This window comes from Gorilla gorilla, chromosome 1, assembly GCF_029281585.2.
Source record: "Gorilla gorilla gorilla isolate KB3781 chromosome 1, NHGRI_mGorGor1-v2.1_pri, whole genome shotgun sequence".
Classification (NCBI taxonomy): Eukaryota; Metazoa; Chordata; class Mammalia; order Primates; family Hominidae; genus Gorilla; species Gorilla gorilla.
The window spans coordinates 223,973,427-224,000,805 of NC_073224.2; the positions used below are offsets into that span (position 1 = coordinate 223,973,427).

A 27,379-nucleotide genomic window follows, 5' to 3' on the forward strand; every position below is an offset into this window, starting at 1 on the left:
GCAACCTGGTGAGATCCCATCTCTACAAAAAATACAAAAATTAGTCAGGTGTGTGGGTGCACACCAGTGGTCCCAGTTACTCAGGAGGCTTAGGTGGGAGAATCACCTGAGCCCAGGAGGTCGATGAGACTGCAAGTGAGCCCTGTAATTGCACCACTGTACTCCAGTCTGGATGAAAGAATGAGACCCTCTCACTTGAGGACATTTTATTTTATTTTTTGACAATAAATACATAAAATAGACTGGGTGCGGTGGCTCACGTCTATAATCCCAGCACTTCGGGAGGTTGAGGCGGGTGGATCACTTAAGGTCAGGAGTTCAAAAACCAGCCTGGCCAACATGGTGAAACCCTGTCTTGACTAGAAACAAAAAAAATTAGTAGGGTGTGGTGGCATGCGCCTGTAATCCCAGCTACTGGGGAGGCTGAGGCAGAAGAATTGCTTGAACCTGGGAGGCAAAGGTTGCGGTGAGCTGAGATCCCACCACTTGCTCCAGCCTGGGTGACAGAGCAAGACTCCATCTTAAAAATAAATAAATAAATAAATAAATAAATAAATAAATAAATAAATAAAATAAAATAAAATTTACTGGAGGATGTACAAAGGTTATAGCAAACACTATGACATTTTATATAAGGGACTGGAGCAGCCATGGATTTTCGTATGGGAGGGTTCTAGAACCAATTCCCCACAGATTCTGGGTACCAAGGGACAACTGTACTCACCTGATAAGTGGTAGCAGTATCTACCTGACAGGGTCATGGTGGAGATTAAACGAGTAAATACATGTGAAGTGCTCAGGACAGTGCCTGGCACCTAGTAGGTGAACAATAAGTTAGTTTCATGAGTATTAGTCTGTGTACACATCTGCATATTAATATTAGGTGCCTGGCAATTGCTGTTAGCTCAAACAGATGGCAGGTAGAATTAGGGGAAAATGCAGCTTCCCCTCCCATAGGATTGGGAAGATTGCATGCTGGGCATAGAGCATGCCCTTCTTATTAGAGGCAGTTTGACTTGGCTATTTGGCTTGGTTTATTGAGGGCTCAATTGGTATAGTCTGGGAAGGCTTCATGGTGGAGGCGGCCACTGGAGATGGTGGGGCAGGTCATTCCAGGCAGTGGGAAAGGATGGGGATTTGCAAGCAGTGGCTGTACTAGATGAGGAGAGGCTGTCCAGGATGATGCCACATGTCACATCATCAACTTTCAGGATTGATTTCTGTCTCCCAATCATAGGGATGAGTGTTCCAATTTGATAGATGTAGTAATAGGATCAGAGAGGGTCATCAGGGTTCTCAGGGTCCCTAAGGAGCGCAGGGCTTGGGAGGCTCTCTGTGAAGCTCCCAGGATGCTCCCCAGCTCCAAGAAGTCCCCTGAGCATGCTCATCTTTGGGAAGCTCCAGAAGAGTGGTGACCTGTCTCCTAGGAGCAGAAGCACTGCCTCCCCCGTCTTTAGGACCTGGGTGTAGGGTCCTTTAGAGCCTCACTTGGGCATAGGACTCCCATTGTTCCAGCCCCCCTCTTGTACCCCAGACTAGCCAAACCGGTTCTGGGGAAGGGGGGCGGGGAGCAGGCACGTTGAGACAGCCGCCTGCCTCTCTCTGCAAGGTTCCCTCCTCCTTCACCTCCCCCTCCCTGCCCCACACAATACCCAGGAGCTTGCCTTGCTCGGCTCTGGGGCCATGCTGACATGCTGACATCGCCCCCTGAGGACTTGGCTGCAACCCCAGAGCCCCCAGGGTGTCCCGGAGCCCTGGACCGTGCTGGCAGCTGGACGGAGCTCCCTGGCTGAGGTAGGGCCCCACCTGGGTGCCAGCAGTCCCATTATCTTCCCGCCAGTTTTCCCCGCTGAGTGAGCCCTTTGTGCTGCCCGCCTGGTCTCTGATCCTGGCTCTGACCCACTATGGCCTTCTGGGGCTCTGTGAACCACTTGGCCTGGATCCACTTTCCAGCCATGACTTCCCACCTGGCTTTATTCCTTAAAGGGCAGAGAGGCTCTGGCAGGGTACCAGCTCTCCTGGGCAACAAGGCAAGGGGCACCCGGGAGGGGGCAGGGAAAAGCTAGGTACAGGAGGCCAGAAACGCTTTTTCTGATCATGGTAGTGTCCAGGGACTCTCTGGCAGCCTTGCTAAATGGGCCCATCGTCTTCTGTAATTAGCAGCACCCACCAAGGGTACTTTCCTCGGCCCCTGCCCATCCTTCTTGGCCCAGAGACATTTATGATGAGACATGTTAGAGAGGGCATTGGGCGGTGGGGCGGTCCCTTAGGAGCCACTTTACAGATGGGAATACTGAGGCCAAGGGATGGGCTGTGAATTGCCTAAGGCCACACAGCTGGTCAGTGTCAACACTGGGCCTCAAAGCTTGGGCGGAGGTTATTCTTTTTGGGCTCCAGAGTGGCCCTTGCCTAGTAGACACTAGAGTCTCTATCCTGTGATCGTGCCTTGGGAAGGTAATGTCCCTGCTGTCTGGGGCCAGTTCTCTTTCTGAGGTTTTTGTTTGTTTTTTCTAACAGAGATGAGCTACACACAATATGAACACAGCTTGTCCCTCTTAGCTCCCCAGCATTGAGGTTGGGTGGGCCAAACCCCTGGAGGGCCACAGGGCTGGCATCCCAGCTAGATGGGTCATTCTTATTACCCCTTGGCTTGAGCATAGGTGGAGGCTGACACACTCCTGACTTCCCCGCTAGGTACCTGCCTCCAGCTTCATCTCCCCAGGAAGCCTTCTATGTCCCCTCTCCCCACATTCACCTAGCCTTCTCCTCTGCAGCCTTAACTGGGGGTGCTCCTGCTGCAAAGCCTCAATGTTTTGCCTACTTATCCCTGCGAGCCATGGGAGAGAGGGTCCCTCCCTGCCCTCCAGGAGCTTCCAGAACCCAAGTGCTAGAATCTCCCAGCATACAAAGGGGCAGGGGGCATGTGTACATGCCTGCACATGTGTGCCCCCAGAAGCAAGCGGGACTTCTGTGTCGAGGACTTCTGATTCCTGCAGAGAAAGAGACCTGTCTGTGGGCAGGGGCCTCCTTCTGCACACTCCTGCAATATAATGTGTGTCTCAGCCTCACTCCTTCATCTTCCCCATCTGTGTGAAGGCCTGAGCTGCCTTCTGTCTAGAGAAAGACTGATGATAATAAAAATACTATCCTATTTGCTGGATGAGGAGACTGAGGCTTAGGGAGACTTGCTCAGATGGGTACTTTTCAGGCTAGAGGGACAGAGGCTGATGGTACAAGCTAGAGTGGCCACCGTAGAGAGGACCCCTTTGGAGCAGCCAGTCCCCTTCTTCCCACCCTCCCAGACAGCAGGGTGAAGGGAGCAGGGGGAAGCAGTTGAGAAGCTGTGCAGAGAGACTGGGACCTGCCATAGACCCAGCCATCTCTCGCTGGGTCCTCTTCTCCCTCCCTGTCTCCAATAGTGACTGACACTGTCACTGTTCAGGCCAAGGCTTTCCCTCTAAGTGCACTATGTATTTCAGCCATGGAGCAGTTACCTATTACCTCCTCCAGGAAGTCTTCCTGGAATACCCAGGTTGAGTTGAGCCGACCACCCTCCTCTGATGGTTCCTCTGGCTTGGCTCTTGCCAACCAGGATTGTAACTGTTTTCGTTTTTGGCTCTGCCACTAGACTGGCAGCCCACGGGCATGAAATGTTTGTCCATCTGTCTCCCTGGGTTTTCTGGGTTTCATCTGTGTCTCTGAGGATCTGGTTGGCCTGAAATTGTCAGTGTCTCTGTCTCCATCTCTGTTTCCCTGAATGTCTCAGCATCTGTGGTTTTTCTGTTTTTGAATGTCTTGGGGTCTTGGTTTCTCAGTTACTGGCTAAATGGTCTCTGTTTCTCTGGGTCTCTCTCAGTCTTCATTTCCTGGCTCTCCTGGTCCTGCCAGGCTGGGCACTGCCCCTTTGGCCTGAGGGGGCCTCTGGGGGGTCCTGGCTGCCCGGCCTGCCCACAGCGAGGCCAGGCTAGGGTAGGCCCCCGCCCAGCCCGCTGCCTGCTCCCTCCCTCCCTCCCTGCTTGCCTCACCACAGGGTTTGATGAATCAAACTCTTTGTCTGGGTGGGATCTCCCCCAGCCAGCTGGGCAGAGAGAGGGCTTCCCCTGCCGGAACAGCCAAACAGCATCAGCAGCGGGCCTGGGCCCAGAGAGGTGAGGGGCTGCAGGAGGGAGGCTGGCAGAGGGCCACAGGGCAAGAGCTGCGGGGGCTTGGGCCTCTCAGATCATCAGGCCTGCCCTGATCGGAGGGCTGGCTCCCCAAGGATAACTTCCTGCCCAGAAAGGACCCATCCAGCCTGGCCCACCCAGGGGCTGGAAGCTGGGGTGGGGGACAGCCCCTCTTTCACTCCAAGCCGGGGGTGCTGGGGCACCTCTTTGAACTTCAAGAAGGCCCCTGCCTGATCTGGGTGGTGGCCCGCCTGCTAGTCCATGAACCTCCCAGCCAACTTGGCACGGGTGTGGGCACCACTCAGCACTGAAGGCCGCAACTCTGGGCAAGGGTCGGGGAGATGGGGGGAGAAACATCAAAGCAAGGACCTGTGGGCTGGTGTGTGTCTGTGTGCATGTGAAGGGAACAGGAGGGTGAGAAATCTTGGGTGCCTGTGTAAATATCGGACGGGTCAGCGTGTTTGTGAGGAGTTGTCTGTGAATGTATGCGGTTGTGTAAAAATGTGTGTGTCTGTGACTGTGTGAGCCTGAGTTTGAAATGTCTGTATCTATGAAAGTGTACATGTCATTCTATACTTGGGAGAAAATGTAGTGTGGATGTATATGTTGGGAAATGGATTTGTGTGACAATGTATGTATTTGCATGTCTGGTGACATGTCAGTGTGTTTTAGAGAAGTACAAAGTGGTTAAAATCATCGATCTCAAAGCTAGAATGGCCAGGTTAGAATCCTGGCTCCACCATTTACCAAATAACCTCTCTGTGCCTCAGTTTCCTCACCTATAAAATGGGGATAATAAGAGCATCAACTCCCAGGGTTGTTGTGAGGATTAAATGAGATAGTATGTGTAAAGTACTTGGCCTATCATTCAGGCAATGCCAAGCAAGCATCAGCTATTTCTATATAATTAGACAAGTGAGTGTGTTTGTGGAGATGTGTGCACACAAGTGTACACAGGGGTTTGTCTAGGCCTCCAGGGGTGGTGGCTTACTGGCCAGCCCCACTGTCCTCTGTCTAGGTCTGATATCTTCTCTTCTGCAGGGCCAGGTGGGTGGCAGAGCAAAAGAGGAATGGACTGTGGGCCACCTGCTACCCTCCAGCCCCACCTGACTGGGCCACCTGGCACTGCCCACCACCCTGTAGCAGTGTGCCAGCAGGAGAGTCTGTCCTTTGCAGAGCTGCCCGCCCTGAAGCCCCCAAGCCCAGTGTGTCTGGACCTTTTCCCTGTTGCCCCAGAGGAGCTTCGGGCTCCTGGCAGCCGCTGGTCCCTGGGGACCCCTGCCCCTCTCCAAGGGTTGCTATGGCCATCATCCCCAGGAGGCTCAGATACAGAGATCACCAGCGGGGGGATGCGGCCCAGCAGGGCTGGCAGCTGGCCACACTGTCCTGGTGCCCAGCCCCCAGTTCTGGAGGGACCCTGGAGTCCCCGACACACACAGCCACAGCGCCGGGCCAGCCACGGCTCAGAGAAGAAGTCTGCCTGTGAGTCACCCTGGGGGAGGCGGGTGTGGGTGCCATGGCGGGGGGATAGGGGAGAGGCTGGGCAGCTCCTTAACCTTTATGTCCCAAGGTTCCCCCAAAAGTCAGGACAAGTGGTAGATTAGTGATAAGGAAACTAGCGGGGCTCAGGGAAGGCAAGTGACTTGTCCAAGGTTATGCAGTGAGTGAGTTACCATTCTGGGCAGCCTGATCCCTCTGCCTACTGCAGCCAGGCCCTGTGCTCTCCTTACCCCTCTCGTGGACCCCAGGGCTCTGGGGACCAGATGCTAGCAGAAACACAGGCCCTTCCCTTGGGCATGGTGCCTGAACCTCCCCAGGTGCTCAGGGCCAGGGGCAGCAGCTGGGAGGAGGTTGGGGGAGACCCCAGCCCGTGCTCTCACTCCTTGCCCCCAACCCTAGGGCGCAAGATGCGGGTGTACCAGCGTGAAGAGGTCCCCGGCTGCCCCGAGGCCCACGCTGTCTTCCTAGAGCCTGGCCAGGTAGTGCAAGAGCAGGCCCTGAGCACAGAGGAGCCCAGGGTGGAGTTGTCTGGGTCCACCCGAGTGAGCCTCGAAGGTCCTGAGCGGAGGCGCTTCTCGGCATCGGAGCTGATGACCCGGCTGCACTCTTCTCTGCGCCTGGGGCGGAATTCAGCAGCCCGGGCACTCATCTCTGGGTCAGGCACCGGAGCAGCCCGGGAAGGTACCAGCTCCTCCCATGGGCCCTGAGGGCAGCCAGATGCCGGGTGGGGGATGCCCACTCACCGGCCGCCTGAGGCCGTCAGGGTGCCTGGGCCGGGGCCCAGGCCCCAGGCCCACTCTCTGGACCCCCCACCCTCAGTTCTCGCCCTCTCCAGGGAAAGCATCTGGAATGGAGGCTCGAAGTGTAGAGATGAGCGGGGACCGGGTGTCGCGGCCAGCCCCTGGTGACTCACGAGAGGGCCATGGCGATTGGTCCGAGCCCAGGTACCACCTCCCGTTTGGGCTTGGGTCCGAGACAGGGTGCAGGCGAACTAGGGCCGTGACGCTCTCTCTTTCCTAGGCTAGACACACAGGAAGAGCCGCCTTTGGGGTCCAGGAGCACCAACGAGCGGCGCCAGTCTCGATTCCTCCTTAACTGTACGTGGGAGGGGGGTCCCTGGGAGGAGGTAACGGAGGAAGGGGCTGCGGTGTGGAAACGGGGAAAAGAGGGTTTGGAGAGTTGAGAGGTAGGGATCGAGTGAGAAACGGAGAATGGAACTGTTGGTATCTAGCACTCAGTAGGTGCTCAATTTGTTTATGGAATGAATGAATGAATGAATTCACTGTGTCCAGATATCCGAACCGCGGCAAAGGTTAAGTGACGCGGGCTCTTGAGGGAACCGGGGAAAAGCCGGGCAGGGGCTGGCGGGCGCCCCACGCTCTCGCCCGCCCGTCTTTCCCCCAGCCGTCCTCTATCAGGAATACAGCGACGTGGCCAGCGCCCGCGAACTGCGGCGGCAGCAGCGCGAGGAGGAGGGCCCGGGGGACGAGGCCGAAGGCGCAGAGGAGGGGCCGGGGCCGCCGCGCGCCAACCTCTCCCCCAGCAGCTCCTTCCGGGCGCAGCGCTCGGCGCGAGGCTCCACCTTCTCGCTGTGGCAGGATATCCCCGACGTACGCGGCAGCGGCGTCCTGGCCACGCTGAGCCTGCGGGACTGCAAGCTGCAGGAGGTGGGCGCGCGCGGGGACCCGGCGGGGCGGGGGCGGGGGCGGGGGCGGGGGCGGGGGCGGGGGCGGGGGCGGGGGCGGGGGCGGGGGCGGGGGCGGGGGCGGGCCGGGGAGTACGCGGTCCGGGGACTTAGCGGAAACCGGGCCATAGAGGGAGGGGGACACACAAAGGGGGTTGCTGGCGCGACTGTCCGCGCGGAAGGTTGGCTCTAGGACCTGACTACACGAGGCCGTCTGGAAGCGAGGACAGCAAGCCGCTGAGCGAGAGGCGAGGGGAGCCGGGCTTGGGTGCGGGTAGGGGGCGGAGCCAGCGGGACGAAGCCTAGGATAGGACAGGGCCGGATGAGGAGCGGAACCATTGGGAGAGCAAACGCCTGGTGGGCGCGGAACAAGGCGGGGCCAGGATCAGGGGCGGGACCTGGGGTGGGTGGGCGGGGCTCTGGGAGGAACGCGTCGGGGCGGGGCTTAGGAGAGGGGCGGGATCGAGGACAAGAAAGGCTTGCACAATTTCCCGCGGCGGGACGTGGGTCGCCGGGCCCGCCCGGCGCCAGATTAGGAGTGAGGCTAGAGAAGGGGCGAGGACGCGAGGTGTGGCGTCCTGGGGTCTGGGGATGCGAAGCCAGAGCCTCCGAGGTGAACTGGTCCTGCCCTTTCGACCCCGTGTGCGCCCTCCCTCAGGCCAAGTTTGAGCTGATCACCTCCGAGGCCTCCTACATCCACAGCCTGTCGGTGGCTGTGGGCCACTTCTTAGGCTCTGCCGAGCTGAGCGAGTGTCTGGGGGCGCAGGACAAGCAGTGGCTGTTTTCCAAACTGCCCGAGGTCAAGAGCACCAGCGAGAGGTGAAGAAGTGGTCTGGCCTGGCCCGGGGTGGGGACCGAGCCAGTGGTTGGCCAGCTCCCAGATCTGGGGTCTCCATCCTGGCTCTGACTCCTCAGGTTCCTGCAGGACCTGGAGCAGCGGCTGGAGGCAGATGTGCTGCGCTTCAGCGTATGCGACGTGGTGCTGGACCACTGCCCGGCCTTCCGCAGAGTCTACCTGCCCTATGTCACCAACCAGGCCTACCAGGAGCGCACCTACCAGCGCTTGCTGTAGGGCTGGGGGCTCTGAAAGGGGCGGGGGTGTGGAGGGAGTCTCAGGCAGGTGTAGGCACTGAGGGCTGGGTGATGCAAGGTGACTCTGGGAGGGGAGGGGTCCCTGAAAAGGTCTCTGTGACCAGGATAAGGTGAGATGCAACCCCAAAGGGCAGTAAGGATGTGCTGAGAAGCCCCCTGAGGACCCCGTGGATGGCCAGGGTTGTGGATCCCAGGAATTCAGGCCTACCTGTGATTCCAGAGTCCTCCCCATTTTCCAGCCTGGAGAACCCCAGGTTCCCTGGCATCCTGGCTCGCCTGGAGGAGTCTCCTGTGTGCCAGCGTCTGCCCCTTACCTCCTTCCTTATCCTGCCCTTCCAGAGGATCACCCGCCTCAAGATGTTGGTGGAGGTACCTCGAGGGGACAGGCCACAGGGCTGGGCGAGGGAGATACACCTGTGGGCGGGCCGGGTCTCAGGGGTATATGAGGACTGCCTCATTGTGCTGATCCCACCTTCCAGAACATCCTGAAGCGGACAGCACAGGGCTCTGAAGACGAAGACATGGCCACCAAGGCCTTCAATGCGCTCAAGGAGGTGAGCTGGGCAGGGCAGGGGCTGCTTGGCTCCTGAGGCCCCCCTGGACCCCCAGCATGTCTCTAAAACAGCCCCCAGCTGTCAGAGTCTCCGGTCCCCAGGCAAGAGTCTGAGGCTGGGCTCTGGGAGCCGGAGCTGAGGGGCTGCAGGTGACCTCCCCACGGCTCCCCTAGCTGGTGCAGGAGTGCAATGCTAGTGTACAGTCCATGAAGAGGACAGAGGAACTCATCCACCTGAGCAAGAAGATCCACTTTGAGGGCAAGGTGTGTGTCTGCAGCCAGTGGGATGGGGACCCCAAGGGGCAGCTCTTGTTTCTTCCTTGCCCTGGGGGCTTCAGGCCAGTTAATCGCTGCCCACACCCTCCCATCTACCATCTTGTGCTCTCTGCCTGGTGCCCCTGGGCCTGACCCATCCTTCTCCATCCCTCTAGATTTTCCCGCTGATCTCTCAGGCCCGCTGGCTGGTTCGGCATGGAGAGTTGGTAGAGCTGGCACCACTGCCTGCAGCACCCCCTGCCAAGCTGAAGCTGTCCAGCAAGGCAGTCTACCTCCACCTCTTCAATGACTGCTTGCTGCTCTCTCGGCGGAAGGAGTGAGTCGGGGCAGTCAGGGGTGGGTAGGTAAACTGGAGCCAGGCTGTCTTCCTCCCCACCACTGGGCTTATGACCAGTCCATCCCTGGGCCTGGGAGTCCCTGCCTGTGCCAGGGTATGCTGCCAGGGCACCCTGAGATTTGGAGGCTCCTGAAGCAAAGGCAGAGATGTGAGACAAGTCCATGTTCCAGAAGGGAGAATCAAGGGCTAGACTGTATGCCGAGGACTTGGAGATGCTGTGAGCCTCAGCCAGTAAGAGCAGAGACTAAGAGCATAGCCCTGGAGTCCCAGCTCTGCCCTGAGTCACAGCTATGCCAGAAGCCAACATTTACTCAGTACCTACTCTGTGCAAGGCATGCTACGTGGATTATTCCCTTTAATCCTCCAAATACCTCCCTGGGAAATAGGCTTCTCTGTTACTCTCAGATCATGGAGCTAGTAGGTGGGGGAGCCAGGAGGATGCCAGCTCTGTCTGATGGCAGCACCATGCCTGACTCACAGTGAACACTTGTTCAGTATTAGCTGTGATTGTTATGAGGAGTGAGGTAGAAGACTACCTGGATAAGGTGAATGGGATAAAGGATGGACATGTGGGCTGGGCACGGTGGCTCACACCTGTAATCCCAGCACTTTGGGAGGCCAAGGTAGGAGGATCACTTGAGTCTAGGAGTTCAAGACTAGCCTGGGCAACATAGTGAGACCCCATCTCTTAAAACAAAAAAGGATGGACATTTTATGCTATAAGAAGAATTCATTCCTGATTTGTTTGTTCATTTAGTAAACAGTCACTGAATCTCTGTTCTGTAGCAGGCCAGTGCTAGGGACATAAATATGAATGAGACTTGTTTTCTGCTCACAGGAGCTCTCAGACAGTGAAAATATATTCTGATAACCATATCATCAGGGTTTTGATGGAAGGGTGTACTGCGGTAGTTCCTGGTGTGGAGTGAGAATCAATAAAGCTTCATAGAGGACAGGACATTTGAGCTGGGTTTTGAAGGATGAGTAGGAGTTTTCCAGGTAGACAGGTAGTTTGAGTGTAGGAGTACAGCAGAGTCATGGTAGTGTAAAAGAGCGGAATGTGTGTTTGGGAATGATGAAGCCTAATGTGGCTGGATTTGTAAAGGAGAAAGGCAGCAGAGGGAAGCTGGGATGTTGAAGGTCATGGTAGAGAGGATGGACTTTTTCTGGGGCAGCAGGGAGCATGGAGAGTTAAGCAGAGGGATGATATTTTGCTCCTGGCCAATTTGGAGGATGAACTGGAAGGGGAGAGGCCAGAGGGTCTTGCAGTTGCTCAGGAGAGGGTAGATGCTCCAGAAGTGGCAGGGTACTTCAGGATAAGTGGATTCAAGGGACAACAAGGAGGAAAGACAGGACATAGCTACCAGGTGGGTGTAGGGGGGATGGAAAGGGAAGAGGTGAGCATGACGTCTGAGTCTCGTCTTGGGCAAACTGGTGGGGTCTTTCACTGGAATGGAGAACAGTAAAGGGGATCTGGCTTGGAGTGGGAGAAGCTGAGTTTTTTTTGATGCCGAGTTTTGTTGAATGAGTTGACATCTGTGGAACACCCTCCACCCATCCTGCCTACAAGTACTTACTGAGCCCAAATTGTGGGTCAGGCAGTATCATCAGACACTGAGATACAGTGGCAAAGAGACGAGGCTCAGCCTTCATGGGGCTTATATACTGGAAGAGAGTTAGACACTCCTCAGGGGAGCTGTCCAGTTGGCTCTTTGGAACAGACGCTTGGCAGAGAGGTTCAGAGAGAGGTCGTGAATCGCTTGAACCTGGAAGGCGGAGGTTGCGGTGAGCCGAGATCATGCCCTGCACTCCAGCCTGGGAGACAGAGCGAGACTCTGTCTTAAAACAAAACAAAACAAAAAACCAAAAAACAAACAAATAAAAAAACAAAAAAAAAGAGAGAGAGAAAGGTCAAAAGTGTGCTTGGGGCTCAGGGACTGGTCTCCATCACCTCCAGCCTCTACCAGCAAGCCAGCGGGGAAGGAGCTCTTGGTTCCTTGTGGGGACTAGCAGTGCCCTATCCAGAAGCAGGACCCTGTGAGAACGCTGGCAGGGCAGGCAACCCCTTCTTCCCGCTTCCAGTCAGAACCCACCTGATCCCGAGGGTGGGTGCCTGGAGCCAGGGCCCAGGCCAGGCTGACCTCCCCTCCCCCGGTCGTCCAGGCTAGGGAAGTTTGCCGTTTTCGTCCATGCCAAGATGGCTGAGCTGCAGGTGCGGGACCTGAGCCTGAAGCTGCAGGGCATCCCCGGCCACGTGTTCCTCCTCCAGCTCCTCCACGGGCAGCACATGAAGCACCAGTTCCTGCTTCGGGCCCGGACGGAGTGAGTGGGCCTGGATATGGGAGACAGGAGGCTCCCCCTCCCCATGGCAGGCACCCCCTCCCCATGACGGGCACCCCTGGGACATCCTGGCCTTGTTCCTCCCCAAGTGCTCAACTCTTCCCTGACTTGGGCAGGACACAGGGGCAGAGGGCAGGGCTGGAGTCCAGAGCAGGGGTGCCTGCCCCATAGGTGGTGTCGGGGGGCTGCCACCTCCTCCTCAGCCTCTAGGCATCTCTTGGATGTAAATCTCCACACCCTGCTATCTCTGGCTTCAGGACTGTGGCATTAGGCAGGATGGGGGTAGGGCTGGCATCCAGGGGGTTCTGGGCCTGTTATGCTCAGAGCTGGGTGGGGCACAGGCTTGGGAACAGGGTTGTGGGGTGGGCCCTGGGGTGGGGCAGACATGACCTGGGTCCTAGACCTGGACATTATGTCCGGCTCCCCCAGCCTTGGTTTCAGCACCCTGCCCTGGGCAACTGCACTTTGCATGTTGTGACAACTCAGCCTCCCCCTTCCCTAGAAGTGAGAAGCAGCGATGGATCTCAGCCTTGTGCCCCTCCAGCCCCCAGGAGGACAAGGAGGTCATCAGTGAGGGGGAAGGTAGTAGCTCATCCCTGCTGCTTACATCCCTGGGCTGGACCCTCACCCACTCTCCTCCCCTCCCATCCTGGGTGCTGTGTTGCTGGCAGGGCTATGGGGAGAGAGACCAACTTCTGGGGCAGTCAGGGGTAGCTCTGAGGAACCTCGAAGGCTGGGCAGAACTTACATAGCACAGGTGGACTCTGTGTTCACAGGCAGCATCCTGGAGATCACAAAGCCTTCGTAGCCTCCCATTTCACCCCTGTTTTACAAGTTAGAAGAGAGGTTCAGAGATAAATGGACTTGTGTAAGTTCACCCAGCCAGTAAGTAGCAGAGCCGAGACCAGAGCCCGGGTCTGTCTCCATCTTTGCATCAGTTGCAAACAAGACAAGAAGCAGCCGGAGCCAGGGTATGAGGGGTGGTGGGGGTAGTGGTGACAGGTGAGACATCTGCTCAGTTGGAATAAAGGTTTTTCCTTTGGGTGTGAAGTGAGGCTGGTAAGCCAGGGTGCGACCTAATCATAGAGAGCCTTCCTATAGTGTCCCTAGGGAGCTATTGAAGGTTTGTTTGGGTATTTTTTGAGACAGGGTCTTGCTCTATTGCCCAGGCTGGAGTGCAGTGGCATGATCATGGATCACTGTAGTCTCAACCTCCTGGGCTCAAGTGATCCTCCTGCCTTAGCCTTTTGAGTAGTTGGGACCACAGATATGCACTACCACACCTGGATACCACACCTTTATTTTTATTTTTTGTAGCGATATGGTCTTGATATGTTGCCCAGGCTGGCCTCAAACTCCCAGACTCAAGCAATCCTTTCCCTTCAGCCTCCCAGAGTGCTGGGATTATAGGCATGAGCCATCATGCCTGGCTTATTGGAGGCCTTTATTTGTTTATTTTTTTGGAGAGACAGTTTTACTCTGTACCCCAGGCCGGAGTGCAGTGGCACAATCTCTGCTCATTGCAACCTCCACCTCCCGGGTTCAAGTGATTCTTATGCCTTAGCCTCGCGAGTAGCTGGGATTACAGGCACTTGCCACCACACCTGGCTTTTTTTTTTTTTTTTGAGACAGAGTCTCACCCTGCCATCCAGGCTGGAGTGCAATGGCACAATCTTGGCTCACTGCAACCTCCACCTCCCAGGTTCAAACAATTCTCCTGCCTCAGCCTCCCAAGTAGCTGGGATTATAGGTGCCTGCCACCATGCCCAGCTAATTTTTGTATTTTTGGTAGAGGCAGGGTTTTGCCATGTTGACCGTGGCTGGTCTCGAACTCCTGGCCTCAAGTGATTCACCTGCCTCAGCCTCCCAAAGTGCTGGGATTACAGGTGTGAGCCACTGCGCCCAGCCTTAATGGAGGCTTTTGAGCAGAGGAGTTAGGGCTGAGCTTTAGGTAGTAAAGGGAAAGAAAGGGCACTCATGCCCACTGAGCGCCTGCCATAGGCCAGGCCCAGGGCTAGGGGCCTTGTATTTGCATTAAATCTAATTTAATCCTCATGGCAACCCTACTAGGTAGACATTTTTCATATCTGAGAAAACTCAGGCTTAGAAGGTGAAGTAAATTGGTCACACAGCCAGTAAGTGGCAGAACTGGGATTCAAGCGAGGTCTGGCCCCTCAGTCTGTGGCTTTGGATGCTACCAGCCCACCTGGTCTAATGAAAAGAGCTGAGGACCAGGAAGGGGGTAGATGCTCTGGCTTGAGCTAGGAGTCCCACCTGGGTGGGGGTAAGCTCTCTATTCCCAGATGGTCAGGGGAGGTCCCTGGCAATTAACATTTGACCCCTGAAGGATGAGGAGAGGTTGTCACGAAAAGATCTGGGGAAGAGCATCTGGCAGAAGGAAGAGCCAGCACAAAGGCCCTGGGGCAGGAGGGAGCTTAGAGTGAGGAACAGCAGGGAGGCTGGTGTGGCTGGAGCTTTGTGAGCGAGTAGGGAGGGAAAGTGGAGGGGAAAGTAGGGAGGGAACGTGGAGGGGAGAGTAGGGAGGGAAAGTGGAGGGGAGAAGACGAGGATAGCAGGGGGCGATGCCAGACCATGAAGGGCCTTGTAGGGCCTAGGGAGGACTTTGGATTTTATTCTAAGAGGACTGGGAAGCCCTGGAGGGCTTTAAACAGGGGAGCGATGCAGCTTGAATCCCAGTTGGGAAGGATGGGCCAAAGGGAGCATCAGAGCGATGTTAGGGGCACATTGCAGGGCCGTTACTGTTTTCTGTGGGGTATCTGGGGGCAGTTGGACGTTGGGGTCTGAAGGTCAAAAGCAAGGTGTTGGCTTGAGCTGGGGAGGGGACAGCCATTGGTATAGAGGCAGAAACTGAAGCTGGGATGGACTGGATTAATCCTGCACTTGTGTTTAGGGTAGGAGAGGAGATAGGCCAGGGTGGGCAGAGGGTATGCCTGCTTGAACGTGGGCCTGTGGCATGGGAGTGGCAGAGGAATAGAAGCCTCAATGGCCACCTTCCCACCCCCTTACTTCCTCCTACTGCCCCTCCCTGCCCTACCCATGCTCCTGCCCCTGCCATCCTGCCCTTGGGACTCCCTGAGCCTCCCTTGGGCTGTCAGATTGCCCCCAGGTTCAGTGTGTTAGGACATACAAGGCACTGCACCCAGATGAGCTGACCTTGGAGAAGACTGACATCCTGGCAGTGAGGACCTGGACCAGTGACGGTGAGGGAGCCTCCTGGGAAAGTCTCCCTGATGGGGCTTGGGTGGGCAGGAGGTGGCTAGATGACTAAGATATCACAGGGAAAGGTTCTGCAAGTGTTGATCTGCCACAGCATGTGGGAATCAGGTTAGATGAGAGGAGGAACTTCCTGCTTGTAAAGATATAGGATTGAGAGTGATGGGGGAGAGTGGGAAATACCCTTTCAGAGGATATCAGGAAAAACAGGTCAGAAGTTCATCTACAAGACAGCTCAAGACAGGGTCCTTCCTGGAGCTCAGAGATGCTGAGATGATGTCACCTTGGCCCCAACGGTGCAGACAAAGCTTGCATCAGGGCTGTGGTGTTCCCTTCCAGGCCTGGCCCTGGTACCCCTTTGATGCTGTTGTTCTTGGCCTATGTGTCCCTAGGCTGGCTGGAAGGGGTCCGCCTGGCAGATGGTGAGAAGGGGTGGGTGCCCCAGGCCTATGTGGAAGAGATCAGCAGCCTCAGCGCCCGCCTCCGAAACCTCCGGGAGAATAAGCGAGTCACAAGTGCCACCAGCAAACTGGGGGAGGCTCCTGTGTGATGGGCAGCCGTGGCCTAGGACCCCACCTCCATGCCTGGCTCCTGGATGGTCCTGGAGGGGCCTGCAGTGTCTCCATTCCCCAAGCTGCTCCTGCTGGCACTTCGCTTCTGTGGCCTTGGCATTGAGGGCACAGGCTGGACACAGGAATGGGGGCGCCTCCAGAGGGTCTCTCTGTCCTCATGCTCCTCAGTGTCCACACTTCAAGGCCAAGTGTAGTTTCTTCCTCTGACATGGGGACCATAACAGGTGATCACTGATACCTGGCAAAGACTGGGGCCCTCTCCTTTCTATGTCCTCAATCCTGCTTGACTCTTGGTCCTTCTGGCAGGGACCTGGCTGGGGAACGTTCTGGTGCTGATGGTGCTGGGACCTATATGTATATTTATATATATCTGGGGTCTTGTCTACCACCTCCCCTGGTCAGAGCCCGAGTGGGTGCTGGTTGCTGTGTCTTGTCTGTAAATAAACTCCTATCATGCCTTTGCTTGGAGTCTGTGATCCATCTGATGCTGCCCCCACCCCCGCAGTCCTATTTTCCCAGCTAAAGACCAGGAGAGTCTCCGGCTGGCTCCCAACTGGGGCTTTGCATTTCTCTAGAGTTCATCTCTGAGCTGTAAGGGTGACCAGGGGGCAGGGGGACGATTGTGTATCAGCTAGGCTGCTTTCGGCTGCAAGTAACAAAATGTCAGATACAAATAGGCTTAAACATTAAAGAGATTTGATTAGTTCTTTATTTGTTTCCTGTGGCTTCTATAACAAAATTACTACAAACTGAGTGACTTAAAACAATATTTTCTTCTCTCACAGTTCTGGAGGCCAAGTCCAAAATCAGCAGCACTGGGCCCACACCCAGGGGCTGTACCCCCTCCCGGGGCTCGAGGGGAGAGTGGTTCCTCACCTCTTCTCGCTGCTGGTGGCTGCCGCGTTCCTTGACTTGCAGCCGTATCACTCTGATCTCTGCCTCCGTGGTCACACTGCCTTCTCTGTGTGTCTATACCAAATTTCCCTCTGCCTCCCTCTGATAAACAAGTGATTGCATTTCAGGCCCACCCAGATAATCTTCCCATCTCATAATCCTTAATTTAAATCAGATCTGCAAAAACCCTCTGCACCCCCCGCACCCCACTTTTTTGTCATATGAGGTAACATTCACGGGTTCCAAGGACTAGGGCATGGATATCTTTTGGGGGCCCTTTTTCAGCCCAAGCTGGAGTGCAGTGGTGCAATCTTGGCTCACTGCAACCTCCGCCTCTTGGTTCAAGTGATTCTCCTGCCTCAGCCACCTGAGTAGCTGGGATTACAGGTGTCTGCCACCATGCCCAGCTAATTTTTATATTTTTAGTAGATATGGGGTTTCACTATGTTGGCCAGGCTGGTCTTGAACTCCTGGCCTCAAGTGATCCACCTGCCTCGGCCTCCCAAAGTTCTGGGATTATAGGCATGAACCACCATGCCCAGCCCCTCCCACAGTTTTTGTCACTGAGAAGTATAGAACCCATGCAGGCTTCAGGCAAGGCTTGATCCAGTGGCTCAATGATGTCACTGAGGACCCAGATCTTTCCATTTTTCTACTCTGTTGTCCTTGGTGTTGGCTTTATCCTAAGGCTTCCAGGGGCTTCTTCATTCACATCAAACATGGAATAAGAGAATTGTCCTTGTCTCAGCCTTCCCAGAGTCCTGGGATTCTCTCTGGTTGGATCAGCTTGGCTCACATGGCTACCTCTGGGCTGATCATGGCGGTGCGGATGGGCCTAGCCTAAGTCCTGTGCTCTATCCCTGGAGCCAGGCTGGGGAGTTGTCTTCCCTTGAATCCTGTGGATCCCCAAGTGGAACGTAGTGGCTGCTGCAAAGGAGGGGTGGGTGCTAGAGAGGCCAATGCTTATTACATCACCCAAAAGAGTGGAAGGGCCTGGGAATAATGAACTTGGAGATGTGAACACCTGTGGGGATGGGAGCATCCTTCAACCCTCCAAAGGAGGTCATGGGGCAAAGAAAACAGGTGAGTCAGGGTGATCCAGAGGGCAAACGTGGGACAGGTGGGGAGAAGCTCAGATCCATGAGGAAGTCTCTGGGAATGACTTTCTATCATGGTGTAGTATAGGGATGGAGGAGCATGTGGGCTTAGGAAGCAGACACATTGGAATTTTTTTAATTTTTTTATTATTTTTTTATTTTTTAGACAGGGTTTTGCTCTGTTGCCCAGGCTGGAGTGCAGTAGTGTGATCATGGCTCACTGCAGCCTCCCAGGCTCAAGCAATCCTCCCGCCTCAGCCTCCTGAGTAGCAGGAACTACAGGTGTGCACCGCCCTGCCCAGCTAATTAAATTTTTTTTTAAGATGAAATTTTGCCATGTGTTGCCCAGGCTGGTCTTGAACTCATGGGTTCAAGTGATCCTCCTGCCTCAGCCTCCCAAAATGCTGGGAAATCAGGTGTGAGCCATCATGCCCAGCCTTGAATTTTTTTGTTTTTTGTTTTTTGTTTTTTTGATTTTTTTTTCTCGAGACGGAGTCTTGCTCTGTCACCCAGGCTGTAGTGCAGTGGTGCAATCTCAGCTCACTGCAACCCCTGCCTCCCAGGTTCAAGTGATTCTCCTGCCTCAGCCTCCCGAGTAGCGGGGATTACAGGCGTGTGCCACCGTACCTGGCTACTTTTTGTATTTTTAGTGAAGACAGGGTTTCACCATGTTAGCCAAGCTGGTCTCGAACTCCTGACCTCAGGTGATCCACCCACCTTAGCCTCCCAAAGTGCTGAGATTACAGGTGTGAGCCACTGCGCCCAGCCTCCAGCCTTGAATTTGAATTCTGCTTCTGACATCTATATCCCATGTGATTTTAAGAAATGAACTTTTTGTTTTGGAATACTTTTAGGTTTATAGAACAGTTGCAACAATGGTACAAAAAGTTCCATCCACCCCTTTCACAACTTCCCCCATTGTTAGCGTCTTACGTGACTACGGTACAGTAGTCAAAACTAAGAAACCAACACTGGTACACTGCTATTAACTCAACTCCAGACTTGATTCGGATTTCACCAGTTTTCCCACTAATGTCCTTTTCTGTTCCAGGATCCAATCCAGGATCCCACATTGCGTTTAGTTGCTGTGTCTTAGTCTTCTCTGGTCTGTGACAGTTTCTCAGTGTTTCCTTGGTTTTCATGACCTTGACAATTTCAGAAGTTCTGGTCTGTGGACTATCCCTCAATTTGGGTTTATCTGATGTTTTTCTCATGACTAGCCAGGAGTTATGGGTTTGGGGGAGGAATACCACAGAGGTAAATAAAGTGCGCTTCTCATCACGTGATTCCAGGAGGCACGCGATGTCCACGTGACTCGTCTCTGGCAATGCTAGCCTTGATGACTTGGTGAAGGTGGTGTCTGCCAGGTTTTTCTTTTATGAAGTTACTCTTTTCCCTCACTCTTCTCTTACTTTCTTCCTTCTTCTTCTTTTTTTTTTTTTTTTTTTTTTGATGGAGTCTCGCTCTATCGCCCAGGCTGGAGTACAGTGGCACGATCTTGGCTCACTGCAAGCCCTGCCTCCCAGGTTCACGCCATTCTCCTGCCTCAGCCTCCCAAGTACCTGGGGCTACAGGTGCCCGCCACCACGCCCGGCTAATTTTTTGTATTTTTAGTAGAGATGGGGTTTCACTGTGTTAGCCAGGATGGTCTCGATCTCCTGACCTCGTGATCCACCCGCCTTGGCCTCCCAAAGTGCTGGGATTACAGGCGGGAGCTACCGCGTCTGGCTTCCTTCCTTCCTTCCCCTTCTTTCTTTCTTTCCTTTCTTCTTTTCTTTCTCCCTTTCCCTTTCCTTTTCCCTTTCCGTTTCTTTCTCCCTTTCTCTCTTTCTCTCTCTCTTTCTTTTTCTTCCCTTCCTTCTTTCTTTCTTTCTTTCTTCCCTTCCTCCCTCCTTTCCTGCCTCTCTTTCTCTTGCTTTCTTTTTGAGATAGAGTCTGGCTCTATTGCCTAGGCTGGAGTCCAGTGTACAATCGTGGCTCACTACAACCTCTGCCTCCCAGCCTCAAGCCATCCTCCCACCTCAGCCTCCCGAGTAGCTGGGACCAGAGGCACATGTCGCCACACCTGGCTAAATTTTTTTTTTTTTTTTGTAGAGATGGGGTTTTGCCATGTTCCCCAGGCTCATCTTGAACTCCTGGGCCCAAGTGATCTGCCTGCCTTGGCCTCCAAAGTGATAGGATTACATGTGTAAGTCAATTTATTTTAATTTAAATTTTTTGTAGAGAAGAGGTCTTGTTATGTTGCTCAGGCTGGTCTTGAACTCCTGGTCTCAAACAATTCACCCTCCTCAGCCTCCCAAAGTGCTGAGATTGGCCAGGTGTGGTGGCTCATGCCAGTAATCCCAGCACTTTGGAGGTTGAGGCGGGCGGATCACCTGTGTCAGCCTGGGCAACATAGTGAGACTCTGTCTCAAAACAAAACCAAAGTGTTGGGATTTCAGACATAAGCCACCATGCCTGGCCAACTATTTTATTTTTATTTTTTGTAGAGACAGGGTGTCACTGTGTTGCCCAGGCTGGTCTTGAACTCCTGGGCTCAAGCGATCTACTCACCCCAGCTTCCCATGAGGTAGAGACGAGCCACCATGCCCAGCCCCCTTTTCAAATTCTGTTCTTTGGAAGCAATTTGAGCCCACATTCAAGTTGGCGGAGGCGGATATACTTGGAGCCAATTATTTGGAATTCTTCTGTAAGGAAGTTTTATTCCTTTCCTTCCATTTATTTGGGAAGTCATTTACAGTCATGCATTGCTTAATGGTGGATACATTCAAAGAAATCACTGTTAGGCAATTTGGTCATTGTGAGACCATCATAGAGTGCTGTTACACGCACCTAGATGGAGGAGCCTGCTACACACTTAGGTTATGTGGTGTAGCCTTCAGCTCCTGGTAACCTGTGCTGCATGTTACTGTACTGAACACTGTAGGCACGTTACTGTACTGTAACACAGATCACTAGGCAATAGGAATTCTTCAGCTCCGCTGTAACTTTATGGAACCACCATCATCTATGCGGTCCATTGTTGACTGGCAATGTAGAATGTCACTATGCAGCATATGACTGCATTTCTATCAGCATGGACCTCTGCATTTATTATTTTATTTTATTTTATTTTATTTTAATTTTATTTTATTTTATTTTGTTTTTTGAGACAGAGTCTCACTCTGTCACCCAGGCTGGAGTACAGTGGCGTGATCTCGGCTCACTGCAACCTCCGCCTCCCAGGTTCAAGTGATTCTTCTGCCTCGGCCCTGAGAGTAGGTGAGATTACAGGAGTGCACCATCACGCCCGGCTAATTTTTGTGTTTTTAGTAGAAATGGGCTTTCACCATGTTGGCCAGGCTGGTCTCGAACTCCTGACCTCAGGTGATCCACCCGCCTCTGCCCCCCAAAGTGCTGGGATCACAGGCATGAGGCACCATGCCCAGACTGTTATTTTATTTTTCAGATGTTTCCGGCTTTGGCCATTAGGAGCTCTTTCAGATGAGCTCCTGTGTCTGTTTGACATGCCCCCATCTTTCTGTTTTTTGAGCATTTCCTTGCTTTCTTGCGCTGCATTCCAGAGCAAGATGCTCTGGAATCATCTTGCATTTTTTCCTGCCTCAGTGCTAGAATCAGCCATTTCTCCAAGGAGTCTGATCCTTTTATTTTAGAGACAGGGTGTGCTTATTGCTGCTGAGGCGTCACTGCTTCTAGGCCCTCTCATCAGACAGAGGTGGGAAATATATATATATATACACACACACACACGCACACACATATATATACATATATTTATATATGTGTATACATATAGACACACATATATGTCTATATGTATATACATATATGTGTGTCTATATGTATACACATATGTAAATATATGTATATATAAAACACATGTATACATATATGTAAGTATATAATATATACTTACATATATAATATATGTAAGTATATATTATATACTTACATATATATGTAAGTATATATTATATACTTACATACTTACATATATAATATATACTTACATACTTACATATATAATATATGTAATATATATTACATATATATTACATATATTACATATATTTCATATAATATATGTAATATATATTTCATGTAATATATGTTATATATTACATGTAATATATGTAATATATATTACATGTAATATATGTAATATATATTACATGTAATATATGTAATATATATTACATGTAATATATGTAATATATATTACATGTAATATATGTAATATATATTACATGTAATATATGTAATATATATTACATGTAATATATGTAATATATATTACATGTAATATATGTAATATATATAATATATATGTAAATATATATATGTAAGTATATATGTAAGTATATATATGTAAGTATATATGTATATATGTATATGTGTATATATGTATATATATGTATATATATGTATATATATATTATATATATGTGTAAGTATATATATATGTAAGTATATATAATATATACTTACATATATAATATATGTAAATATATAAATACACATGTATACATATATGTTAATATATAATATATACTTACATATACAATATATGTACATATATAATATATACTTACATATATAATATATGTATACATATATAATATATACGTGTGTGTGTGTGTGTGTGTGTGTGTGTATGCACCATGTGATTTTTAGGCAAGACACCAACTCTCTTTACAGCCTCTTTAAGGCTCCAAGCCCCATCTGCAAAATGGGGACGGTGATAACATTTCCTGCCTCATGGAGCCACCGTGAAATGAAGTATGTAAGTGGTTGACACAGTGTCTGGCCCATAATTAGTCACGAGAAGTGGTGGCTTTTATTGTGTCAGAGCGGCACAGCCAGAGCATGGGGGCCCTTGCGAGGTGGGGAGGCCCCCGTCCCCTGAAGATTGAAGGAACTCAGGCAGTCTGGGAATGGGATTCCTGTACTGAGTAGAGACCACGGGGCCTGCGTCTTTCTTCCAGTGCTGAGTCTGCCTGAAGAGTGCCCAACTTGGCAGCAGCTTGGCAGAGCAGAGGAAACAGGCTCTCCTGCATTCAGCCTGCCCTGGCACATCTGGAATCTGGCTGACACCTGAGTCTGGGTTAGACTGCTGGGGGCCAGGGGGCTGGCTTTGGGGCTGTGCTTCAGGCAAGGAGGCCAGGGCTGCTCACCGGGCCCACTTCCCTCATTCCCCACCTGCTCCCTGCCCACCTGCCCAGGGGGTAGATCCGGGCCAGGCATCTTAGGGGAGCCCCTCTCTCAGTGGTGCCTGCCTCTGCCCATCATGCCCTGCCCTGGTAGGGCTTTGGCCAAGGACCCAGGGCCCTGCCCCTGCTTGCTGCAGAAGGAGGAGGAAGCTGGGGGGTGGTATCTGCAGGACAGGACCTGGAGATGGCGTCTGGGGTGGGAGTTTTGGCCCCTGAGGCTGTCTGCCCAGCCAGTCTCCAGTCCTTCAGGAGCTCCTCCCCACCCAGTGCCCATGCCCTTCTCTGCAGCGATCCTGCTCTGCAGAGACTGCAGGGACCCTGCTACCCCTCCTCATTCCTCCTGGTCTCCAAACTCTGAGCCTATTGTTTAGAAGATTTTGTCCTGAAATGAAACTGTTGAGAAAGAAACTTATTTGATTGTTCATTTTCAGGGCACACTGAGGTTTCATATGAACCAGTGAGCCCTGGCTTCAGCCCAGCAGGCACTTCAGCTCTGGGGCAGACAGTGTGGCTTGCTTCTTTGTTGATGTCCTCCCACCCTCCCTCCCTTCCTTTCTTCTTTCCTTCCTTCCTTTCTTCCTTCTTCCTTCCTTCATTTCTTCCTTCCTTCTCCTTCCTTCTCCTTCCTTCCTTCCTTCCTCCCTTCTTTCCTTCCTCCCTCCCTCCCTCCCTCCCTCCCTCCCTTCCTTCCCTTCTGTTTTCTTGCTCTGTTGCCCAGGCTGGAATGCAGTGGCATGATCTCAGTTCACTGCAACCTCCACCTCCTGGGTTCAAGTGATTCTTGTCCTAGCCTACCGAGTAGCTGGGACTACAGGCGTACACTACCACGCCCAGCTCTCTTTCCATCTTTCCAATCCCCTTCATTCTCCTCTCTGATTGTGTCACCTATGGACCAAGGGACATCAGCAGCATCCCCATCCTTGGTGACACTCCCTAATGGTGAGACAGACAAGTAAACAGGTGAAGTGCAGGGCCCCACACAGAGTGTTGTCAGGATGTGAGGCAGCAGGAATTCTACATTGTTGGTGGGGTGTGAATTGGCACAGCTACTTTGGAAAACAGCTTGGCTGCATCTGCAAAAGCTGAACTTGCCTATGCTATGACCCAGACATTCCACTGCTTTCTTTGGGTATACACCCAACAGAAATGGGTACATATGTGCCCAAAAAGACCTGAATTAGCATGTTTTTAGCAGTATTATCCATTAATAGCCAAAATGCTAGAAACTACCCAAATGCTCATCAATAGTAAAATGAAAATCCTGGTATATTCACACAGTGGAACACTGCACAGTCACGAGACTAAACCGTCTGCAACTACAAGTACTGTCTGTGTCTGCATAGGCGAATCTAGACTGAATGGGAGAGAAGCCAGACGCCAAAAAAAAAAAAAAAAACAAAAAAAAACCCAACAAAACAAATTAGTTGATTTGCATAAAGTACAAAACCGGGCAGACTAATTGATGGATTGAGGTCAGGGTGGGGAGCGCCTGCAGCTGAAGTAGTGACTGCTTAGGGAGGGACTGCCGATGTTGCTTCCACAGGGCTGTGCACTTTGGGACAGTCCATCAGGCTGGGCGCCTAAGATCTGTGTGCTTTTCTGCATGGGAGTTAAATTTCAGCTGAAAGCTTACACAGTGCAAACTGTGGGGCTGTGGGGGCACAAATAAGGGAGCAGCCTGTCCTCACTGGCGGTCAGGGTGGGCTTCCTGGAGGTGGTGCCACTGAAGCTGCATCCTGAGAGCTGAAATGGAGGTGACAGGAGGGGGACAGTGCAGAGCCGAGTGGCCACTCTGGGATTCCTTGTTGATCCATGTGGTGACCTGTTTTCTGTTGTCTCTCCCACTGGACCGTGAAATCCATGAAGAAAGGGCCTCTGGCTGTCTTCCCAGTGCTGTGGCCTCATTGCCAACTGCCATGCCTGGAACCCAGGAGCAGCTCAGTGAATATTTGTTGCTGGGTCTGAGCCTGGCTCTGCATGAACCCTGAGCCCGAGCTCATAACTGCCCCTCAGACCCGCTCTGCTTCCAAGTCCCACCCCAGCTCTCTTCCCTCCTTTGAGCTACTTGGTGCCAGTATGGTAGGGTGGAGGGTCTGGATGCCCTCGGGCTGTGGGCGGGGCTGCCCCATCTGGGCTGAGACTGCCCTGGACACCAGGAGACCCACTGGGCCGCTCTTTTTTTTTTTTTTTTTTAGATGAAGTCTCACTCTGTTGCCCAGACTAGAGTGCAGTGGCACCATTCTGGGTCACTGCAACGTCTGCCTCTTGGGTTCAAGCGATTCTCCTGCCTCAGCCTCCTGAGTAGCTGGGATTACAGGCGCCCACCACAGCGCCCAGCTAATTTTTATATTTTTAGTAGACACGGAGTTTCACCATGTTGGTCAGGCTGGTCTCGAACTTCTGACCTCAAGTGATCTGCCCCCCTCAGCCTCCCAGAGTGCTAAGATTACAGGTGTGAACCACTGCGCCTAGCCTCGCTTGGCCACTCTTGTCACCCTGACCGGGATTTGAACCTGGGTTCGCTCTCACTTCCTGTCCCCAAGTGTGCCTTCCCCTTCCCAGGATCCCACTCTCCCGGCGTTTGTCTCCCCCAGATTGTATTTCTGATGCTACTGGGAGAAAGAACTAAAATAAATGGGCTGACATTGTAGCAGGAGGGACTCTGGTGGGACTTAAGGCAGAGTTTGCCAACTGTGGGAACTGTCTCAGACACCTGGGTGAGTGGAGGGAGTGGAGTTGGGGAATTTCTTCCCCTGAGCAGCGTGAAGAACAGGATGAACAGTCATCTGCTTGGGTGGGGCACAGCGGGGTGGAGAGGATGACCTTTGGAAGCCACTCTCAAGCTCTTGGCTCATGAGCTGCCCTGAGGGTTGGGAGCTGGTCAGGAAGGAGGAAGGGGTAAGCTATTGGGGCTAGCGTTTCGGCTGCTGGAAGGGTGTGGGAGGAGAAGAGGGGCACTGAAGGAGGCAGAAACCAGGACTGCTTTACTTAAATGAGGCAATAGGATTTGGGGGATTGGAAGGTTCCTTAGAGTTTCCAAAGCAGGGTGTGGGAAAGTCCAGCACCGGGTTTGGAGGCAGGTGGACCTGGCTTGAGTCTTGCTTTAACTTATAAGCCACGATGCTCTAGGCAAGCTGCTTCCCCTCTCTGAGCCTCAGTTTCCTCGTCTGGTAAACGGGCATGCTAATGCAGCTAAAAGAAAGTGATGCCTTGGAAAAGGACTTCAGCAAAAGCCCTATGCAAAGGGGAGTTGATCTCCCAGGACAGACTGGCCAAGGATTAGTATATAACGACAGCCATGTTATTCTCTCCAACCCAAGTGCCAGGTGTTAGGTCTTTTAATAGCCACCTAAATTCCAGAAGGGTATATTTTGGAGGCCAATTTAGTTCAATAGATGGTTTGTTGTTGTTGTTGTTGTTTGTTTGTTTTGTTTTTGACAGAGTCTCATTCTGTCGCCCAGGCTGGAGTGCAGTGGTGTGATCTAGGCTCACTGCAATCTCCACCTCCTGGGTTCAAGCGATTCTCAAGTCTCGGCCTCCTGAGTAGCTGGAATTACAGGCATGTGCCAACATGCTTGGCTATTTTTTGTATTTTTAGTGGAGGTGGGGTTTCACCATTTTCCCCGGCTGGTCTCAAACTCCTGAGCTCAAGCAGTCCTCCTACCTCGGCCTCCCAAAGTGCTGGTGTTACAGGCATGAGTCACCACGCCCGGCCAGGTGTTAGGTCTTTTAATCCTTATAACAACCCTATTTTTGTCACCCCGTTCCACAGATGAGGAGTCTGAGGCTCAAGGAAGTGACATGACTTGCCCAAGGTCACATAATCAGTTGGAGCTTGACCAGGGACTTACATTCCCATCTGATTTCAGTCCAGAACCCTGCACTGTTTGGTGCAGCCTATGATTGACGGAGAAGGTACTTGGCAAACCATAAAGCAATGAATATCATCATCATCGTCATCATCGTCATCGCCATCATCGTCATCATCATGAGTAGCAGCAACAGCATTTTATTTTTTTAGGGCAATTGCGGTTCTACAACGGCAGTAATGGGAGCAGCATCCTTCCCAGCCCAGCCACCAGAGGGCGGCAGAGCCCAGGGCTGGGATAGCGGGGTCCTCCGAGCTCAGCCTGCTCATTCCCCACATTGCTGTGGGTTGAGTCCTCCTCAGGCTTGGCTGTGTCTGTGGGGCAGGGGTAGGGAGTAGAGGCAGGGGCAGTGGGCTGGGTAGAGGGAAGGGAGGGCACAGAGCCCGGGAGACAGGAGCACATGGCCAGTCCTGGCCTCAGCTGTGAGGGTTCCTAAGTCTGAAACATGCTCAGAGGCTCCAGAGACCACCCCCTTGGTCCTATGATGTCCCAGTCCTTCATGTCAAGTTCTTCTTCTTCTTTTTTATTTTTCTTATATAAAAATATGAATCACAGAAA

The 27,379-nt window shown here is 52.7% G+C and overlaps 1 protein-coding gene across 6 annotated transcripts; it reads left to right on the forward strand.

The window, feature by feature from the left end:
• The first annotated feature begins 599 nt into the window (after positions 1-599).
• On the forward strand, positions 600-27,379 carry ARHGEF19 (Rho guanine nucleotide exchange factor 19). 6 transcript variants are annotated; one of them, XM_063702442.1, is made up of 16 exons: positions 1,448-4,148; positions 5,205-5,645; positions 6,063-6,344; positions 6,499-6,607; positions 6,684-6,760; positions 7,068-7,330; positions 8,006-8,166; positions 8,263-8,415; positions 8,679-8,808; positions 8,919-8,993; positions 9,167-9,256; positions 9,424-9,584; positions 11,769-11,927; positions 12,448-12,527; positions 15,062-15,166; positions 15,572-16,212. In XM_063702442.1, the coding sequence occupies exons 1-16, from the start codon at positions 4,037-4,039 to the stop codon at positions 15,727-15,729; spliced, it is 2,556 nt and encodes an 851-aa protein (XP_063558512.1). In that variant the 5' UTR covers positions 1,448-4,036; the 3' UTR covers positions 15,730-16,212. The 6 variants fall into 6 exon arrangements, with proteins under 6 accessions (XP_063558517.1, XP_063558521.1, XP_063558519.1 ...); XM_031005102.3 differs by having other exon boundaries at positions 1,448-1,794; XM_063702447.1 differs by lacking the exon at positions 11,769-11,927 and having other exon boundaries at positions 600-4,148.

Bases quoted from the DNA above. Each gene is read 5' to 3' on its own strand.
- ARHGEF19 (XM_063702442.1), top strand. From the start codon at position 4,037: ATGAATCAAACTCTTTGTCTGGGTGGGATCTCCCCCAGCCAGCTGGGC. The intron at 6,345-6,498 runs GTACCAGCTCCT...CGCCCTCTCCAG, and splicing joins CACCGGAGCAGCCCGGGAAG to GGAAAGCATCTGGAATGGAG. The intron at 9,257-9,423 runs GTGTGTGTCTGC...CCATCCCTCTAG, and splicing joins AGATCCACTTTGAGGGCAAG to ATTTTCCCGCTGATCTCTCA.